The sequence below is a fragment of the Arachis ipaensis genome, chromosome B9 (genome assembly GCF_059453495.1).
Source record: "Arachis ipaensis isolate K30076 ecotype BB chromosome B9, ASM5945349v1, whole genome shotgun sequence".
In the NCBI taxonomy this organism is placed as follows: Eukaryota; Viridiplantae; Streptophyta; class Magnoliopsida; order Fabales; family Fabaceae; genus Arachis; species Arachis ipaensis.
Genome location: NC_142444.1, coordinates 14,486,400 through 14,508,689, shown reverse-complemented (window position 1 = coordinate 14,508,689; position 22,290 = coordinate 14,486,400). Strand labels below are relative to the sequence as shown.

At 34.9% G+C, this 22,290-nt stretch overlaps 1 protein-coding gene across 1 annotated transcript; it reads right to left on the bottom strand.

Annotated features, from left to right (window-relative positions):
* Window positions 1-2,354: 2,354 nt before the first annotated feature.
* RCY1 (arginine-rich cyclin 1) lies at window positions 2,355-7,194 on the bottom strand. The gene is made up of 9 exons (XM_088500254.1): window positions 6,699-7,194; window positions 5,224-5,397; window positions 4,998-5,079; window positions 4,750-4,890; window positions 4,470-4,639; window positions 3,484-3,757; window positions 2,807-3,284; window positions 2,683-2,718; window positions 2,355-2,538 (listed from the first exon to the last, which is right to left on the bottom strand). Exons 2-9 carry the CDS (start codon window positions 5,373-5,375, stop codon window positions 2,477-2,479), a joined length of 1,395 nt encoding a protein of 464 aa, XP_088356380.1. The 5' UTR covers window positions 5,376-5,397; window positions 6,699-7,194; the 3' UTR covers window positions 2,355-2,476.
* Between the last annotated feature and the right edge of the window lie 15,096 nt (window positions 7,195-22,290).

The window sequence follows — 22,290 nt, the reverse complement described above, 5'->3', positions numbered from 1 at the left end:
TTATAACCACATTTTAGTTAACCAATTTAATGAAATAATTTTAAAAACCAGTTTTAATCGGTTAATTAAAACTAAAACTAAATTTTATCATTTTATGCAACTTTTGTGTTTAAATTGGTTATTCAATTTTTTTGTACAAACCAGTTTTTTTTTTTTTTGAAAAATCTAATTTTTCTATGTAAAAACCGATTTTTTAAAAAATCGATTATTTTTTAAAAGTGATTTTTATTTTTATAACCAGTTAAAAACTAATTTTTAAATTTTCGAATCGGTTAATAACTAATTTTATTATATAAAATCAATTTGATTGATTAACCAAATTATATTTTTGACTAACCCAAAAACAAATTTAATTTTTGAATTAATCAAACTATGTACCGTCCTACTCTCCTCTTAAAAAGCACCAAGAGACTCTTTTCTCCTTCTCCCATGATTGGTCCTGCTTTTGTAAGAAATAAGGCCTCAATTTTTGGTCGTTGGAGTTGCTCTGATACTCAACTCCAACCTATTTCAGTTACTTTTTCCGCTTTAAAAAAGATCTGTCATTACCATTCTAAGAACAACGCACGTCACTATTAGCATTTTGTTAATGACGTCAATTTGATTTAGTATTTGAAACATGAAAAATACGTTTCTTGACTGTTTTAATTTTTTGTTTAATTATTTTTTTCTTGTAAATGTAAATGTGATTATGTATTCTAACTCACATTCATATGAAGCAAAAAGTTTAAGACTGACGTGATTCAAAGTTATAAAATTCGATAGTCTAATTGACAATTTTCATCCAATTTTAATTAATTTTTTATGATTTTTTTTAAGAATTGGATATCAACAAATAAGATAATAGACAACTGATTCAAAATTTTATTTTCAATGCTGAATGAAAGATCAATCATCAATATTTAATTAACAAAGAATAAGCTCCTTTGATATTCTTTTCTGTATTTATTATATAAAAAGAAAATTGCTATTAAAATGGCTACACTATTTGAAGGGGAAAAAAATATCTAGTCCTAGTCACAACTCAACTTGCATTGGTTGTTTAAAAAATTTTGGTGAAAACAAAATATCTTAAGAATATTCTTTCGGTAAGCCTGGGAATATTATTATATTACCATATTATTTGTGAAAAATACAGTATCACAATCCTGCATCAACAGAGATATTTAATCCGTTAAAAAAATACTGATTGAAATCTTCAATTGTTTACCATTATTTATTAGAATTGCTGAAAAACTCGTAATCATTTAGTTTTTAAACGTTCTACTTTAATGTTATTTACCATTCTTGCAAATTTTGTAAATTACTGTGTGAAATCCAAAAAATTCTTATTTTAGATCGTTGTCTCCATAAAGCAAATTCTTAGTTTCTTTCAATTCGTCTTATTATTCTTTTTTCTTTTAGATTCTTTTTAGTTTTTCGATCATGCACCATTTGGACAAATACCTTCGGTGTATTGGTTCGAAAAATTCTCACCTTTTATTATACTATCCTACTTTTAGACATCTTTATATTTTATATTTTATAATTAATAAAATATGATCTGCTGCTTTTCAAAAAAAAAAATAAAAAATCTATGATACAACTAAAGGATTATACAAATTCGTGTAAATAACTAGTTCTATGTGATAACAACACGAACAAGAGAGATATATATCGAGTTTTTTTTTTTTTTTTGTTTTTGGGGTCGTAGATATGGAGTTTGTTAAGTGGAATACATAATACATATTTATCTAGAAGCAAACCAAACAAAAAAATCACCTTATACATATTTTTATTTTATAAGAAGTAACTCGTTGATAATCATTATCAGACCTCCTCTTAGCATGCCTCTTTGGATATGACATTGGAGCACAAATAGAGGTCATGTTTTTGGCATGACCATTTAGTGTTATCTGAATTCCCTGGCAAATTAGTTAATGATAATGAATACCCTAAGGTTGCTGTATATTGTCACGATGATGCGTGTACCAACAATAATGAAAAGCACTTCATATTGTCTTGCCCTGATGCTATCCATGCTTATAAACCTTCCTACAAGGACTTGGTAGCATGGTAATAGCCTAATAGGTGTCATTTAAGAAAGGAATTATAACTAATCTCAATTTATGAGCCTAAATATCCACTATTTCAAAATCTTACCCAGATAGATGGTTAAAAAATCAGACACAATATCATCAATCTTACCCGTATATTAATCACATTTTCGGCAGAACAATTAACCACCATAGTATTAAACAAGTATGTGAGTAATATTATCAAAATTGGAATAACAGCATCCACTCCCTACTTTCTATTTAGTGGTGTGTTTTTTATTTTGAGTATAATTACTAATTAATCAAAGTCAATGAAAATAACAAAATAAGCAGTTTTGGATATTAAAATATGTACTGGTAATAAAATTTGTTACAAGCAAATTAGCAAGGATGGATAGACAACAAAGGCAGGTACATCTTGAAAATTTTTCCAAGTAGTGTCAGTGATGTCTATGACGATCTTTCTCCCTTGAAGAGTAGGAGGAACCATGATAGTCGCGATCTGAAAATAATAATAATAATAATAATAATAATCATAATGATGATGACGACGACGCCACCGCCGCATCAAAGGCGGGATTTATCGCTAAGCCCAAAAAATAAAATAAAAATAAATAAATAAACTCATGCAGATTCATAATCATACCACGTGATGAATGGTGTTTTGACTTCTCTGAATGTCCTGCATTTAATACAAGAAATTATCTATTCTAAGTGCCCAAAATAAAATAAAATAAGATTCAAGACAAAAGTAAAAACTATAAAAATACCCGTTTCCTTTGATCTCTCCCTGGATCGACGACGATCTTTGTGTTTGTCCCTCTCAATCTCCTCTCGTTCGCGTTCTCTGTCAGAATCCCTCCCTCTATCACGATCCCGGGATTTTGTTCTGTCCCTCTCCCTCTCCCTCTCCCTCTCCCTATCTCTTTCCCTGTCCCTGTCCCTGTCTCTGTCCCTATCCCTGTCCCTGTCCCTGTCCCTGTCCCTCTCCCTGTCTCTGTCTCTGTCCCGGCGAATATCCCCACTGGCCTCCATTTTACGGTCAGACTTGGACTTCACCGTGAGTTCATCTCTTGCTCCTCCATCTGTTGCTGCACTCTTGGATTCATCATCGGATTTCTTGGATTCCCTCGGCTTATCAATTTGCTTAACCAATGCAACTCCAACCGATTCAATATCGGCTTCCCCAGTAGCTCCCTTTGGAACTGCAGTGTCAGCATCACCTAACGGGCTACTTTGCGGAACATCCTGCAAGTTGGCAGTAATTAAAAAAATTGTTGGATCAAAACTTTAGTCGTATTGCAAATGATACTGGCTTTACGAAATCCACACGGCAAATTATCGATCTTATAACTGAGAAGTGAGAACTGAACTGACGCTGATACTGCACTCTACAAAGGCAAATACTAAATGTGGAAAAACCAAAAACCAAAATAGCAGGCATCACCTTAGGGGTTGACTGAGACTTTGATTCTATGGATTTGTTGGAGAATGTAAATGAGTCCCCATCTTTGGAGACTGGTGTGTATTGTGCCTTAGGTAGGCTATAAAGGTGAGCCAGAACCCTGCACACTTCGTCTATCCCAGACTTCTCTGCATCAAATGCTTTCCACCATGGTGGATTCTCCGGAAGGGGTACTTGGAACCTACGAGCAGCAGCATACACAACACCACAAGCGACGACCTCACTCTTAAATCGAACACACAATGTAGTGCGCAAACTGCACAAGAAAACAGAAAGCAATTGAACGCTAAAATTAATTAAAAGAAATAATCACCATATAGTTCTAATAAAAGATGTTTAATACAAACCATAATAGAAGATACTAGCAAAGATAAACAACTGATGAGTGAGCAATACTTCTACTCTAATCCAGATGCTTGAATCAAATGTTTCTAATGTTTATGACACAAAATTTTGCGAGTTCAGAAGCATCATGTTCAACAGGTCTAACGGCAAAATGAAAACCATGAATATCCAGTGACGCTTTCACATGTCTTACAATCATACTTACCCATATCTTCAGCCTAGAAAGTACGGCACTTGCTGAACAGGTTCAACAGCTTAAAAAGAACCTTGGAACTTCATATGCTAAATCCTAATAAAGTTTAGCCAAATCTATTCCCCTGCCTAGACAAAATATTCGTCAAAACATATTTACATTTTCAAAATAACTTGTTTTCACCAAAAACCGTCAAGCAAATCTGTCTAAGATCCATATCTCTATTATAAGTCGTAAAGGGCATACCAGTAGTCCAGTACAATGGTACAAATCATCATAAAAAAATATTTAAAGTGGAGCTATACTAGAACTAGATGCAGACATTTCAAAATTGAAACTCGTGTTACTAAGAAAGCGTGGTTAATAGCATGGAAGTGAGACATACATATGTATGTTCACATAGACAAGTACACAATCAGCAATTATTTACCTATCATTAGCTAGATTCCAAGCTTCTTGCCTCAATTCTGGCGGTGTTTCAAGAGTAGCAAGGTAATTTGATATGAATTTATGAGGATGCTCAACATGACAAATGAACCCCATTTCTTTCAAAATATGTCTCTCCGTTCTACTCAACTCCATCTTTAAATCAACATATTTCTGTTCATAAACATGGAAAACAATGTATTCAAATAACAAGAAATTACTGAGATATTATACACACATCATATGATTGAATCAGTTTACTGGAGGTACAGAAGGCTTCTGACCTTGGAATACAAGTCTAAATGCTCAATTGGCAAGTTCTCCCTCCTGCATTCCATTCTGTGAAAAACTATGATTACTTGTCTTGCTTTTCTAGGGCTTTCCTCCAGTTTTGAAGCAAGCCACACACAGCTTGCAGCCACTTTCTGCAGAAAATAGACATCATTATCATTATCAATTCAAATCAGGAAGCACATAGAGAGAGCAAAAACAGCAGATAACATATACAGTAAGTCAGTAAGAAAATATTGACCTTCACATTGAACCTTGCAAATGACTTCTTGCAATAGAAGCGATGAAACAAAACCTGCCCAGTGGCCATGACTGCTTGTGGTCTACCAAACAATTAAGGGAAAATCCATCCAAATCAAATACATAATTTAAGATTAGGCAGAACACAAGAAATCAATCAATACTAATATGCAGAAAATTAAAATAGTAAATAGGAATATTCATGAGAACAATAACTAAAAGGATACAACCGAAGCAAGATGCCACTTTCTTGAATGAGATCACAGCCATAGATTCTAAGGGTGGTCTCAGTGGCTTCATCTATGCCATCTTTTCTGGATGGTGAATTCTGTAGCTGCTCATCTGTCAGATAGAATGTGTCAATTGCAGTGTAGATCATCCCTTTTTACCCGAACAACTAGCTGCAAGAATGAACAGAAACGAAACTCTAATTGAGAATTGAAGAAAATTTTGTGGATCACGGTGATGCACAGAGGTATTTTATGATAACAAACTATGCATTGCACAGGCACTGATGTGTACACCACAATTTTCCTTAAAAGAAATGAAATTTCAAACGAAGAGAGGAAGCAAAACTTTGCCAACAAAAGTTAATGGTAAGTAAAACTGTAAAAGTGTAAGGTGTTGGATCCTGAATTTGAATCAAGGGATGAACAAAAATAGAAGTTTAGATCACAGAGAACCTAATGGACATAATGATGTAAAAAGATGCTAACAAACATCAATTAAGGATATTTTAGCTTACTAGTAGATGTATTCTTAAACTTCTGCTGATGATATACATGTTGTGGGTTCACCAAGGTGAAATTATCATCCTCATAAAAAAAAATAAAAAAATAAAAAAGATGAGGAAAAACACAAGTAACAAGAAATCCCTAGATTTAATACTCTATACTCATCAACGACAAAGCCCTAAAAATAACCGGAACATAAGGTTGCCAATGACAATAAGAGAGAGTGAGGGAGTGCTGCCAGTTAGAGTAAGAGCCAAAGAGAGCCAAGGCTGCAGGTATCTTGAACTGCCTAACCCGCAGCTTCACCAATGTCTCAAGGCGGGGAGAGATAAAGTCGCATTCAAGGTAGTGAACTCGTAGTTTTTAATAGGGAACGTAAACATTACTCTTCAAATATATATATAAATTTGACAACATGAAATTAATTTCAATTACAATTTACAAGTGTTGATAATAAATTAAAAGATGATGAAAGATGATGATCATTTTCTACTCCTCTAAGACAACAATAGTATAAGTTTCACCGTGATTATTCAAGTATATTCAATAAATATTTTGAGTCTTTGGACCAAAAAATAATAATACGAAGAGAAGAAAAAAATGGAGTCTATATATATTGATTGATTTTTGAAGCAATGCAGCATCAAGAGCTGAATGGAGCTCAACATTATTACAATCTATTAACAATGAACAGACAAATTGGGAAACAAGAAGAAAATGAAAACAAAATTTACAGAAAAATGAAAGATTACTCAAAGACTCTTGTACACGAAATCAGAAAGGGAACAGGCAGAGCAGTGACAAGAAGAATCAGAAAGCACAAACCTAACCTTAAACACCAAATCACTATAAACATCACAAGAAGCAAGAACTGATTGCACTATAACACCATCACTATTGTATCCACCCCAAGAATAACAGAGCAGAATCAGTAGAAATAGGAAGAAGCATAGCAGAAAAAAACCTACCTTAACCGACGTGGCGGAAGCAACAGGGTGGAGAGAGAAGGAGCGAGTCGGCGACGATTTGGAGAGAAAGAGGCACGGTGCCACTGCAGAGCAAAGTACCAGAGGAAGAGGGAGCACCGGCTGCACTGGTGCCTCAGCCAGAGCACCGAAGCGACGATCTCCGGCGACGGCGAAAGGAGAAGAGAGGGTAGAGACCGAGAGAGACGAAAATGGAGCAAGTAACCTAGGGAGGCTAGGGTTAATTCTTCTCCACCGATTGGGTCTGAATTCGGATCGGGTTTGCACTGGTCCACGGTAAACAATCTTTTGAGCAAGCCTTCTTCCGCAGACGTGGCTCGCCGGCAGACTCTCGATTCCGGCGATTCTGTCTACCTTGGTCGCACCACTACACAGGAAAATTTTTGGTCGGGCCTTAGGAGAGAGACTTGAGACTTCCTGGGGTTTCATATATATATATATATAGTTAATATTCAATTTAATTTTTAAAATTTGAAGTGAAACTAAAATCTTAAAATTATAATTGACTTAATTTATATTTCAAAATTTATTATATTAACTAGTGTATGTTTTCATTGTCACGGTAAATTTTAGAAGGTTAAATTTAACTGTGTTTGTATAATTTTTTGGAGTGTTTGAGAATACTCTAGGTGGTTCCGGAACATTTTAGAATGTCCTAGAAGGTCCTAGAATACCCTAGAAGGTTCTAGAAGACTCTGAAAGGTCATAGAGTATTCTAGAAGAGTGTAGATGTATATAGAAGTATAAAGAGTGGTATGGAATAATCTAGAAACATGTAAAGAGTTGTGGTAGGATAGATATTCCTAAATAGAATAAAACCCAAATCAGCCCTGACAATTACCTCGAAAGACAACGAGGCCCCTGACAAAAAAAACCTCAATCCGGCCCCTAACAAAAAAAAAACTCAACCCGGCCCCTGATAATTACTTCGAAAGGACAACGAGGCCCCTGTGCCAAAAAAAAAATTAATGTTATTTTTTTTGGCACAGGGGCTAATCTGTCCCAAAAAAAATTATCAGGGGCCGGATTGGGTGTTTTTTTTTCTTGGGGGCCTCGTTGTCCTTTCGAGATAATTGTCAGGGGCCGGATGGGGTATTCACTCTTGTAAATAAGGTTCTGGATGATTAATCTGGACCGTTGATTAGATTTAATCATAACCATCCATTGAGGAGGTGGATGGCTATAAATAGGGGTGAGAGTTAGAGTTTGGGTGTGTATGAATCATTTGTAACCACACTTGAGCAATAGTGTTCTTCCACCAAAACTTCTTTTCTCTTGTGTTCTCTTGTATTCTTAGCTTTCTTGCTAAGTATTGAGGGTTAGGCTGACTTGGTCTTAACTCAAGAGGTTGAGTAAGTCCGAGTGTCGGCACGGTAGCGTTGGAGTGTGTCCAAGACCGTGACAATTTTGGTATCAGAGCCTGGTTCGAGAGGGAGCACAAGTGATTTGTGGGTATGGCTTCTAGTATCACCATGGAGCATATTGAGTCTCAAAGGGGAAGTAATGCTATTCCTTCTTAATGGGGAGGCAAGAAGGTCCGTTCTTCAAGTGAGCCTAGAGGTAAGGACTCTAACTTCCTAGAAGAGAGAGTTTCTGTGTTGGAGAATGTTCTATCCTCTATGGATGAGCGTTTCCAAAGGATAGAACATGATAAGGAGACCCTCGAGGCTCACGTGTTAGGAGAACTAGATGCTTTCAAAGAAAGCATGCTCCAAATCGAAGAGAAGCTTGAGAATTCCTTAAAGTTATTTGAGGAAGTTCGAGTTTGGTTCGAAGAGGCAAAATCTCGACCAACCATTATAAGGGAGACGACAAAGATTGATCTCCCCAAGCCAAAGGAGTTCAAGGGCGTAAGGGATGCTCGCGAGGTGGAGAACTTCCTATGGCAAATGGAGAGGTACTTCGAAGGCCAAAGGGTGGTCGAAGAAGCAATAAAGGTACGCACTGCAGCTCTCTACCTTTCTAATAATGCTACTTTGTAGTGAAGGAAAAAGTGCGTAGATATGGAAAAGGGTACTTGCAACATAGCCACATGGGAAGATTTCAAAAGGGAGTTGAAAAGACAATTCTTCCCTGAGAATGTGGTTTATGAAGCAAGGAAGAAGTTGAGGGAGTTGAAGCACAAGAGTACGATTAGCGACTACGTAAAGGAGTTCACTACTCTCACGCTTCAAATCCCCAACTTAGCATCAGAGGATGCATTGTTCTTCTTCATTGATGGACTCCAACCTTGAGCACAGCAAGAACTATAAAGAATGAATGTTAAAGATGTCGATGAGGCCATCGTGGTGGCCGAATCACTCATTGAGTATCACAGGGGAGACTTTAAACCTAAGTCATCCTCCAAACCTAGTTCTACTAAAGGTGGGAGAGACAAGGGAAAGAGTTTCTCAACCAAGAAGGAAGGAAAATACTCTTCAAAGAAAGAGTACGAAGAAAAGAAAAAGGCTTTCGTGTCCAAAGGAGGATGCTTCGTGTGCAAGGGACCACACCAAATGAAGGATTGTCCCAAGTTAGGGACTTTGGCATCTATCGCCGAGGAATGAGAAGCTCAAACTTAAGTAACTGAGTGTGTTGGATCTATCCAACACATGAATGCTGTGAAGGGCAAAGAGGCAAGCACTACAGAAAAGAAAAGCTTGATGTATGTCAAAGCCTTTATCAATGAAAAACCCGTCATGGCTATGATCGACACTGGTGCTACACACAACTTCATCACGCCTGATGAAGCAAAGAGGCTTGGGTTGAAGATCACCGAAAAGAATGGCTGGTTCAAACCCGTAAATACCAAGGGTGAACCCCTTAAAGGAGTAGCAAAAAGGGTTGAGATGACTCTTGGTTCTTGGAAGGGCCTTGTGGATTTCTTAGTAGCACCCATGGACGATTTTAAAATAGTCATCGGACTCGATTTGTAAAGGAAAGCAAATATAATACCTATGCCATACTACGACGTAGTATGCGTCATGTAGAAAGGGTCTCCATGCATGGTCCCTACAGTCTCTAAAGTTGGCGGACCACCGATACTGTCTGCCATGCAACTCAAGAAAGGGTTCAAGAAGGGAGAGGCTACATATTTGGCTCTATTACAAGAGGAGTCAACATTCGAAAGAGAAGACGTTCCTCCCAAAATCAAGGAAATCCTTGAAGAAAATAAGGATGTGATGCCTCCCGAGTTGCCAAAACAACTACCACCTAGGAGGAAGGTAGACCACAAGATTGAATTGAAGTTAGGAGCAAAGCCGCCCGCCTCAACACCTTATAGGATGGCACCGCCAGAACTCGATGAGTTGAAGAAGCAACTCAAGGATTTGCTAGATGCTGGGTTCATCCATCCATCGAAGGCACCTTATGGCGCACCAGTCTTGTTCCAAAAGAAGCATGATGGTTCATTGAGACTATGCATCGACTATCGAGCACTTAACAAGGTAACCATCAAGAACAAATACCCCATTCCTTTGATAGCCGATTTGTTTGATCAACTTGGTATAGCTAAGTGGTTCTCAAAGCTAGATTTGAGGTCAGGATATCACCAAGTGAGAATTGTCGATGGTGATGAACCTAAGACCACGTGTGTCACGAGGTATGGATCGTATGAGTGGTTGGTGATGCCTTTTGGCTTGACCAATGCTCCTGCGACCTTCTGTACCTTGATGAATGAGATTTTTCGACCTTACCTTGATCAGTTTGTAGTGGTCTACTTGGATGACATTGTTGTCTATAGCAATACTTTAGAGGAACATGTAGAACACTTACGAACCATGTTCAAGATCTTGCGAGAGAATAACCTATATGTGAAGAAGGAAAAGTGTTCCTTTGCAAGGGACGAAGTCCACTTCTTGGGACACATCATTAAAGATAGAACTCTCTGCATGGATCAAGGAAAAGTGAAGGCTATCAAAGAGTGGGAACCTCCAAACAAGGTATCTGAATTGAGGTCATTTCTTGGGTTGGCTAATTACTATCGGAGGTTTATCAAGGGATACTCCGCCAAGGCTGCACCATTAACTGATCTTCTCAAGAAGAACCACTCTTGGGAATGGTCAAAGGAGTGTTAAAAGGCTTTTGATGAGTTGAAGGCTGCTATCACAGAAGGACCAGTACTAGCGCTACCCGACTACTCAAAGGTGTTTGAAGTCCACACTAATGTTTCTGACTACGCTATTGGAGGAGTTTTGATGCAAGAAGGACATCCTATTGCCTTTGAGAATCACAAGTTGAATGATACAAAGAGGCGATACACTGTCCAAGAGAAGGAGATGACCGCGGTGGTGCATTGTCTGAGAACTTGGCGTCACTACTTGCTTGTTTCACACTTCATCGTCAAGACAGACAATGTGGCTACAAGCTACTTCCAAACTCAAAAGAAGTTAAGCCCCAAACAAGCTAGGTGGCAAGACTTCTTGGTTGAGTTTGACTTTGAATTCGAATACAAGTCAGGAAAGACTAATGTGGTAGCAGATGCGCTGAGTCGCAAGGCTGAGTTAGCAGCCATTTCTATGATTGAAGGAGATATTATGCATATCATCAAGGAAGGGTTGCATCACGATCCATTAGCCAAGAAGTTGGTGGAGTTGGCTAGAGAAGGTAAGACCAAAAGATTTTGGTTAGAAAACGACCTTCTCTACACTAAAGGGAGAAGACTATACGTCCCTAAATGGGAAAATCTAAGAAGAAAATTAGTGAGAAAATGCCACGACACCAAGTGGGCTGGTCACCAAGGTCAGCGAAGGACCTTGGCACTCATTGAATCTTCTTATTATTGGCCTCAAATGTGAGATGAAGTGGAGAGCTATGTGAAGACTTGTCTTGTGTGCCAACAAGATAAAATTGAAAACAAGACACCAAGCGGGTTGTTGGAACCTCTGCCTCCATCAGAGCGACCATGGAAAAGTGTCTCTCTAGATTTCATCTCTGCCTTACCGAAGTCCGAGGGGTTTGGATCTATTCTCGTGGTAGTGGATCGATTTTCGAAGTATGCTACCTTTATACCTGTCCCTACTGACTGCACTGCAGAGGAAGCAGCACGACTATTCTTCAAGAATGTGGTGAAGTACTGGGGATTGCTTAAGAGCATCATTAGTGATCGAGATCCACGTTTCACAGGACGACTATGGACAGAGCTGTTCAAACTCCTTGGGTTGGAGCTTCATTTCTCAACAAGCTTCCATCCTCAAACCGATGGGCAGACTGAGAGAGTGAATGCCTTACTTGAGTGTTACTTGAGGCATTTTGTAAGCGCTAATCAGAAGGATTGGACAAAACTCCTAAACATTGCTCACTCTCTTTCTTCCTCTTACTCAGGGAAGAGCCCTGGAGCTTATCATATGATTAAGTCATGGGAAGAACAAGCAGATGTCACTCGTTCTTACCTCGACAAAGCTGCCAAGAGGATGAAGAAATGGGCAGATAAGAAGAGGAGGCATGCAAGCTATCAAGTGGGAGACAAGGTAATGATCAAACTTCTTCCACAACAATTCAAAGCCTTTCGCAAGGTTCATAAGGGCTTAATCCGCAAATACGAAGGGCCATTTGAGATCATTGGACGTGTTGGGGAGGTTGCTTACAAAGTACAACTCTCCCCCCTCTATGAAGATCCACCCGGTCTTCCATGTGAGTATGATTAAACCATATCATGGAGACCAAGACAAACCGAGTAGAGGTGACTCAAGTCGCGCTCCGCCCATGGTAATTAGATCCTTTGATAAAGAAATCGAAGAGATCTTAGCTAATCACATTGTGCGACGAAGAGGGGTGCCACCAAGTATCCAATACTTGATCAAGTGAAAAGGGCTCCCGATAACCGAAGCTAGCTGGGAAACTCGCGAAGATCTGTGGAAATTCCAAGAACACCTAGAGCGCTATCATGAACAGAACGCGACGAGGACGTCTACACATTAGGTGGGGGAGAATGTCACGGTAAATTTTAAAAGGTTAGATTTAACAGTGTTTGTATAATTTTCTGGAGTGTTTGAGAATACTCTAGATGGTTCCGGAACGTTCTAGAATGTTCTAGAAGGTCCCGGAATACCCTAGAAGGTTCTAGAAGACTCTGGAAGGTCATAGAGTATTCTAGAAGAGTGTAGATGTATATAGAAGTATAAAGAGTGATATGGAATAATCTAGAAACATTTAAAGAGTTGTGGTAGGATAGATATTTGTAAAGAAGGTTCTGGATGATTAATCTGGACCGTTGATTAGATTTAGTTCTAACCATCCATTGAGGAGGTGGATGGCTATAAATAGGGGTGAGAGTTAGAGTTTGGGTGTGTGTGAATCATTTGTAACCACACTTGAGCAATAAAGTATTCTTCCACCAAAGCTTCCTTTCTCTTGTGTTCTCTTGTATTCTTAGTTTTCTTGCTAAATATTAAGGGTTAAGCTGACTTGGTCTTAGCTCAAGAGGTTGAGTAAGTCCGAGTGCCGGTACGGTAGCGTTGGAGTGTGTCCAAGGCCGTGACACCGTGTACCGCACGGGATAATACATAAAATTATATAAAAAAAATTTATTAAAATTTAAATAAAAAATATATATAGTAATTATTATTTAAAATATTTTACAATTTAAAAATAATTAATATTTATTTTAATCAATTTGGATTGGTTGAATGGTTATTTTATTTGTATGCTTAAGCAAGTATTTGGAGTTCGAATCTCACCCTTAATAAATAGAGTATCAATATGTGGTGGATTAATCCTCGACTTGCGGAGTTAGAAAATTCGTAGAAAAAAATTATATTTATCTTTAAAATAGATTAACTTTTCACTAATAGCAATATTTATGGACTTTTGTCTTTGTTGAAATTTAGTTAGGACAATTTTATTTGTTGGTATCGTATTCATTCTTGAAGTCAAAACATTATGATCAACATTGTTACTTGTTAAAACTTCACATTTTATGAAATGATTTTTAAATTTTCAAATTTATAAACTTATGTTATTACAAAAGTTATTAAATCGATTAATATTTCTTGATAACATGGTGTACTGAAATACCATTATTGAGTATTAGTTAATATGAAACGAAACCAATAATAACTTTTGTTATTCAATATATAATTTATAAATACATTTTCTTCTAATTTCTTACACTATTTTATTTGACAATATTTACCATTAAGAAATAACAAATGACCATACTATCCCACAATATATATGATGTGAAAAATAATTTCTTGTCTTGAAATTAATTCTGGTTAGTGAGATAAAATTTAAAATATTTTTTATTTTCTTCCTCAAATTTAAATTTAAATTTAGAATTGATTAATGACTCATTTTTTTAATTTTAATAAAAAATAAATTGGTTAGATGTAAAATATTTAACATTTAATAATTTTAATTATTTAAATTTTAATTACCAAAAATTGGATTAAAAATTAATTATAAACTTAATAATAAAAAATATATATTATATTAGTACGTAAATAATGATATTCAATGTATTAATTATTTATTTTTTGACAAAATTAATGTATAATTTATTTAGGATTGATTTATTATCTAAAATTTTTTTCATAAACTTTGTAATATGTTAAAATAGTGATCTTATTTGTTATTATTATTTAAAAAATCTTTCATATTTTTTTAATTAGGTAATTAACTGAATTAATAACTTTTATTATTGTTTTTATACTAAAATAATATCAGTTTATATTATTTACATAGTTTTCACTACTAATAAATAAATAAATATTTATACTATTATATTTATTATTCTAGATGATGACTTAAGTTACTTATTTTGTATGTTAAATAATATTTTGTATGCTAATTTATTAAATATTAAGATAAAAAAAATTGTTCAATAAATTATATAAATAGTCATTACAGAAAAAATTATATATAATATATAATAATCCTTGATATATATAGTGTCATGTATATATTAAAATTATCTATTTTAATTATGTGAGTTATTATTGTTATTTTTACTTTTTTGTTACATTAAAAAATAATATTTAAAACTAAAAAAGAGATAATTAATTTTTTTAATTTGAATTAAAAAAATATCTTATAAATATATTCAATTTTTACATATACTAAGTGTTATAATATTAAATAGTATAGTATTTGCTATAACAAAGACTCAAAATATTAATCCAAGATATATTTGGGCCTAGTAAGACCTCAATGCAAGGTAGATCAGCTAAAATCCATTGTTAGGGTCTCAAATCTGACTTAGGTTCATTACCTTAAAGGCCCAATGCAGATGAAGTCCACGTGTCTTCTCTTAAATCGACTCAGATTGGATCTCCGTTGCTAGTTAAATATGGTAATGAGTACTCAGAGGAGCGTGAGAAACTCTCCTCCCATCCCTCACTCCTATTTTTAAAAAAATGCTCCCGTTCCTTCTCTGTCATTGCAAGTTCTTGTTTAATTACCCCTTAGGGAATGCAGATCTCCTCGATAAACTTTTGAAAAAAATTAACACAAAAAGACATAATATAATAATCATAAAATAATTAGTTCAATATAATTCAACACAATTTATAACATATTCGTTATGAAAAATAACATTTCAAAAGGAGAAAACATAAAAACATATTCCAACATAATAACATAACATAATTTTTTGGGACGATACTGAACGACGTAGTGACGGACTTGAGAGGTAGACAAAGTGAGTTAGAGAGAGAGATGATCGAGGCTGAGAATGAGTCTGAAAGAAAAAGAAAGAATTCGAATTGGAGGCAGAAATTAGGGTTACTAAATTCAAGACATGAATTTATGTATATATAAATTATGATAAATTAATAATTTTATTCCATGGGGCGAGTACTTATGTCTATGTCCTCATTAGGGGTGGCAAACAAAAAAGCCCGCCTTGTCTCGCCAAAAGCCCGCGATCTAGTGGGCTAGTCTGTCCCGCCCCGCCTAGTAAGGCAGTCTTAAATTTCTCCCCCGTCTCCCCTAATGGTAGGTTGGTGGGCTCTCTTTTTTTATAAATTATTAAATATTAAACAATATATATAATTTCACAATAATTTCAATAAATTTATAATTTTTAAAAATATAAAAAATTATAATTATAAATATGTAATAAACATAATTATAAACTAAAATTTTTTGAAACAAAATAATAAAATTAATATTATCCAAAGCAAAACAAATATTGTCCAAAATATATAATTAAACATCTTCAAGTTTATAATCAATCAAATATAAAAACATAATCCAAAATATAATTTAGAACATCTTCAATTATCATCTTCATCCTCTTGTAGATTAATAACATAATAAAAATTTGTAAAAAAATGGTCTTGACAAAATAAAAAATTGGCCCAGCGGAAAAACATGCACCGTCCCACCGAAGCACGCCAAAGCTCACGGATTAGGCGGGCCTTTTAAGTTTGACCGTCTCAAATTTTCAGTCCAACCCTCCTTTTTTGTCAGGTTATGCGGGTCAGTCCAACCCTCCATCATTAAGTGAAGAAACCTGATTTTTATATAATAAAATAGACAATAAATAAAATATATGAGAATATGATATGAGACATATTTTAATTATATGAAATTGGTATTATATAATATATTTTTTCTAAATTCTTATTACTTGTTCGTTGCTAATTTTTACATAATTACTTAATAATTTTCGCCTATAAAACTATCAACTACCTAATATTATGATTTAATTAATAAGAATGATGACATTAATATTTTTTCATAAATCTTGTTATTATTTATAATTAGAAAATAACCATAAATAAATTTATTTCCTTAATGAGTGTTAAATTTGTTGCCAAAATTCTATATTACTTTTAAAATTTTAGCATAATTGAGTCTAATTTCTACATTTTAAAATAAATTTACTCAAAAAAATTAATATGTAAATCACATTAATATTACAAATTACTTTTTTAACATAATTAGTGATGCTCATTTGAATCATTAAATTTAGCTTTTAATGATATTAATTATTAAAGTCAACCTATTTTATTATCTTGTGCCTTCAAAGAATTTACACTACTAACATAAAAATATAACAATTGAAAAAAAATTAATTATAATGGGTATATTCATTTTAACAAATATTCTTCTATCTAATACTATAAAAAATATATTGGCCACTTTGAATTGCTACAGGTCAACTTCCATCCACATTAGTAGAATGCCTAAATTAAGATATATTCATCAAACAAACAATCAATAAAACACTCATCCGTACTTTCTCATTTTGGGTACATTTATACATAAAAAGAATTATACATAAAGAAAAAAAAAAGAAGAAGAAAGGAAGAGTTGAAATAGTAAGAGTAATAAAAATTATGATTCTTATAATTTTGTGTGGCCATCTATATATAGTAGACCAGACAACTTTGATTATATAATAAAATTAATTTGTATTTATTCCAATCAACTTGAATAAGTAAGAAATTATCTTATTTTAATTTAGTCTTTAATTCACATTATTTGAATTTAGCTTAATATATATTATTTGATTTGATTTGATTATTAGTTGAAAATATCTCAGTTGTCTATTTTATTCATAAATTTATTATTTAATGACTAATAAATTAATCAAATTAATTAATTAGTACACACAATAAATTTGGTTTAATAAATTAAAAGAATTAAATTCTAAAATACTAACAGAATATTAAAATAAATAAATTAGGAAATATTACCAAATCAAATTGATATAAATTATAATAAATTATATGATATTTAAATATCTAATCAAATCAATTAGTTGATATAGTTAGTTTATCGTAATAATTTGTATTTAATGAGTTAAAAGAAATAAATCGGAAAACACTCTCAGAAACATGCCACGTCAACTCCATCATTAAGTGCAGAAATCCGATTTTTATATAATAGAATAGATTTACGTTAATTTCTAAATTAATTTTTATAAATAACGTATTGATTTTGCACATTAATTTATATTAATTTATAAAAATTTGGTCTATTCTACTTAAATGTCATGTATGTAACTAAGATTTATTACACTTCTTATAAATTTAAGGGGTTTTCTATATCCTTATGAAAATGATAATAATAAGTTCAATTTGAAAATTTTTGAGATCTGAAAGTAGTAGTCAATTTTTGAAAGCTCTACTCTAATAAATCTTGATCACATAGAATCTAAGCGAGGAATTCAAATTACCGCAAGTTAATGTATTAAATAAACACGCCGTTCACAAAAATCAGCTCAAGGACTAATGCGAGTTACGATTACAAATTTCGAGATCTAATTTAAATCTATTAGAAATATAACTAAAAAAATATTAAACAATATTTTTTTAAAAATATAACTAAAAAAATAATTAAAATATTTATAAAATATAACTTTAATTTTAATAATAATGACATAGTCACCATAATTATCATAACATGTTTAATAAAATATTTTTGTTTTAGAATTTAATCAACAACAAAAAATTATTTACAAAATACAATATTTCATTTATATTGGTTACTATTATGGACCTGGTTCCTGCTAGGTCCCTACTTCGGACCATCCTCCAACTTGGACAACTGGACCTTGACCCCTATCGCAGCTCGAATCGGCCTTACAATTGCTAACAAACATTTAAAATTAAATATTTCTCTTATCTTAATAAATAAGATAAGATAAGATAACTACCCCAAACAATATAAAAGGGAGTCAGAGGCCCCTCACGAATGTTACCCATTCTACACATTTTATATTTCTTAAATCCATTCTAATTTGGACGTGGGAGTGTCTTTGAAGGTACTACCCCCGCCGCTCCAATCAGATGATCCACAACCACCTCGACTCGCAAGTCTCTGATCCATCCCACTACCCGTACCAGAGACTTCTAGTACATTGGCGTTATCTGTAAGGACCTACCAAGTCGTGGCGGCATGACGAAGAATCTCAGGACCAATCCTCAAGCCATCACCACGACTCAAACCTGCGAAGCCCAACACCCAAACTTTGAGATAGCAACCACCCCCACCCACGGAAAGATAACCAGTGCCATGCACCGCCAGCCAACCCCTGATCGGCCACAACCAAAGGAGAACGATCGGCAGCCCGATAAAGCTCGAGCATCCGACGGTCTAGGAGATAAAGCCATCCAGATAATCCAATAACTTTTTCTCATAGTGCAAAAACTCGAAGGCTGAGTCACGTCCAAGGAGCGATGCCAACCGAAACACGCAAGCGAAGCAACCTCTAAGACCCGATCCCATCGTGAGACCAGGAACGACATATCACCCGAACAATGATACGAAAAATAATGCAACCGCAGCGTTTCCAAGGATCCAGAATGCCAACGTGACGAGGACGATCAACGACATCGTCAGGATGCCAAGCGAACACGAAACGAGCAAGTGATAGTGGGAGCCACCCCATTCACGGAGAAAATCCTGAAAGCCAAACTCCCAAAGGGTTTCGACAAACCCACTGATATGAAATATGATGGGACAGTTTTGACGATGTCTCCAAAAAGTTTATGGCACAATTCACCACCAGGATCACCAAAGTAAAACATCCGATCAACCTACTCGGGATCACTCAAAGACAAGACGAATCCATGAGAAAATACCTCGACAGGTTCAATGATGAATGCCTAATAGTTGACTGACTCACATACCCAGTAGCCAATCCTTGTCTGACCAATGGTGTAACATGCTACTACACAGAGCTTTACGCCTAGGACGTAAATCAAAGGTGATGGGGCGCTACGACCTCTAAAACAAAAATACGTAAATAGATTTATATGAAAAAATAGTTTAACTATGTGCCTTGTAAGAAAAGATTATCAAAACAAGACTGAAAACGCGTCACACTTGAAAGGTGATAGGATAGAAGGCTTAAACAGAGAACCAAAGAGACAAGTATATAAACGGAGTTTCAAAATATAGATACATAAGTAAGCTCTAAACTCGACATATGAAGCAAAGGACGGCTAATATATATATATATATATATATATATATATATATATATATATATATATATATATATATATATATATATCCATAGTCAACCTCTAAGAGGAACAAAATACAAATACAAATATAATAATGGAGAATATACATCTATATACAAACTAGAAACACAAATGCCAAGTTCCAAAAGTAAGTTCTTCGCTCCCAAAGAGTCTTCAGCAAGCTCAACGTGGCATCTCACATCCTGCATCTGAAAACAATATATGGAATGAGACCGGGGTTCTCAGCATGGTAAAGGTGCCCGCATAGTTAATATAAAAGGTCATAGAAAAGCCAAAGGCATTCTTAGAACTCCGACACTCAAATTTAAACTTAAAGTTCAACTAAACCATAAATTACGTAAACTCTTTAGGGTATCCAAGTCCCAATCTAACTCTAACTCTACAATTCATTTTCTGTCTCATTAAACTCTAACCCTACAATTCACTTTCTCTCTCTTCCAACCCTATGAAACACCAATGGAACAACCCTCGTCACTCTTCTACCAAACGAGGGATCTCTCAATTGCAAACACATACAAAACAGACAAGGAAAGCACAAGTATATATATATATATATATATAGCAGTTACAACAAGTAGAACAATTAGCAGATAAGCAGGGATACGCAGTTAAGCAAACCAAAACAATACACACTCAAGCAAAATATATAAATACACATGATGTATGTCTGTTCTACTGGCCGTGAGCTCACCTGTCGGTTATTTTGCCAGAACCCGACACATCCGGCAGCAAACCCGGATATCGTCTCTCTGACATGCTCCACACTCTTGGGATATAGTGCCAATCACACTCTTGGGATATAGTACCCGCCACACTCTTGGGATATAGTGCCCGCCACACTCATGGGATATAGTGTCCGCCACATTTTCTGAGATAAAGTGCTTCCACACTCTTGGGATATAGCGCCCGCCACGCTCTTGGAATATAGTGCCCGACACACTTCCCAGGATAAAGTGCTCCCACACTCTTGGGATATATCGCTCGCCACGCTCTTGGGATATAGTATCTGACACGCTCTTGGGATATAGTGTCCGACACATTCATGGGATATAGTGCCCAACACACTTTACAAACAGAGAGAAAGTGATGCAACAAGAACGGAACAGAACATACAGTCATAATTCACAATCATAATCATAATACTCATAATCACTTTCAATCATTCTTCTTATTCTTCTTCCTCAGCTCTTACCCGGAGCTAGTGGACAATGCCACTGTATCTTATCCGGTCTCATATATCTCAATCAATCTCATCATATCTCATTCAAAGTTCATAATTAACTCAGTTCTCCTTATTCTTCTTTCTCATAGCCAACCTCATCATCAAACACCTCTCAACTCAGCCATGTTTCATTACTATGATCATTATCTTCATTATTTACTTCTTATTCAACATTTCTAACACCTCATTAATTCAGATAACACTTCGTAAAACCTTCCCAAATATCTCCTCAACTTATTTAACAGACTCATCCTCATTCTAAGGCTTAAAAATTCACTAACAGACCTTAAACAAGTGTAAAAGAGGTTTGAAAAGGTAGAGGTAAGGTTTAAAATTCAAAAAAATAATTTTCAGCCAAAACAGGATTCTGCGTACGCATGCTCATACTCGCGTACGCATGGGTGTAAAATGCCAAAGTCGCGTACGTGAGCTTTGTCTGCATATGCGAGTTTAGTGGACAGAGAAGAATCCTCGCGTACGCAGGAGTGTTTCCGCATACACACCCATTGCAGAATTGGTAAAAAGCTGCTAAGTTTCCAGAAAACTAGTTTTACACGCCCAACTTTGAACGTGCATAACTTTTTATTTTAAATGATTCTTCATCCGTTCTTCGAACGACATAAATTTTACAGACCCAATTTTTAATCAAGATAATTTTCATAAAATTTTGAGGTCTAGAAGTCAAGTTATGACCCGCCAAAGTTGGTCAAAAATAAGATTTTTACCAAAGTTTACAAAACCTCTAGTTTTTCAAAATTATGAATCCAAAAACCAAATGTTTCACTACCTAAACAGCACCAACTATTCCTAAACATATTCACACTCCTTTTAATCACTCTCAAACATATCAACATAAAATTTCATCAATTCCAACCAATTAATTCACATTCAAATCAACACCACTCACTCAATTCAACACTAACCATATTCACATGTATTTCAAACCCTCCTCAATCATCTCAACTCATAATTTCATCAAGTTCACATACCATCCAATCTCAAATCAATTGTACACATACACACATTTATTCGCTAATCATATTAACAATCAAACTCAAACCAAACTTATCCTATGGTCAATTAGCCTAAGTTTTCACGTGACGTTAAACATTAGCTATGAGAAACCAAAACCATACATTGGGCAATTCCTCCCTAAGCTCGGAACACCACAAAATACACCATTACACAAATGTCCAAAGCTCTAAATGTACACCAAATAAAAAATCTAGCCACAAAGAATCAAACTCAAGCTTCCAATATTCACTCCCAAGCCTTCATTTCCATGGATTTGCCTCCACAACACATAATTTAATCTAATACCATACAAATATTATTAAATCAACATAGAGTTTGCTATACCAATAATTTTATAAGGGTTAGAGGATCCTCACCTTACCAACAGATGTTTGGGACAAGACCCAGCAAGTTTATA

What these genes read in the sequence shown, in the direction of transcription:
- RCY1 (XM_088500254.1), bottom strand. Translation starts at nt 5,375, where the DNA reads ATGATCTACACTGCAATTGACACATTCTATCTGACAGATGAGCAGCTA. An exon ending in TTGCAAGGTTCAATGTGAAG is followed by an intron (nt 4,891 to 4,997) that starts GTCAATATTTTC and finishes TATTTTCTGCAG; the next exon opens with AAAGTGGCTGCAAGCTGTGT. An exon ending in AGTCTCAGTCAACCCCTAAG is followed by an intron (nt 3,285 to 3,483) that starts GTGATGCCTGCT and finishes GCCAACTTGCAG; the next exon opens with GATGTTCCGCAAAGTAGCCC.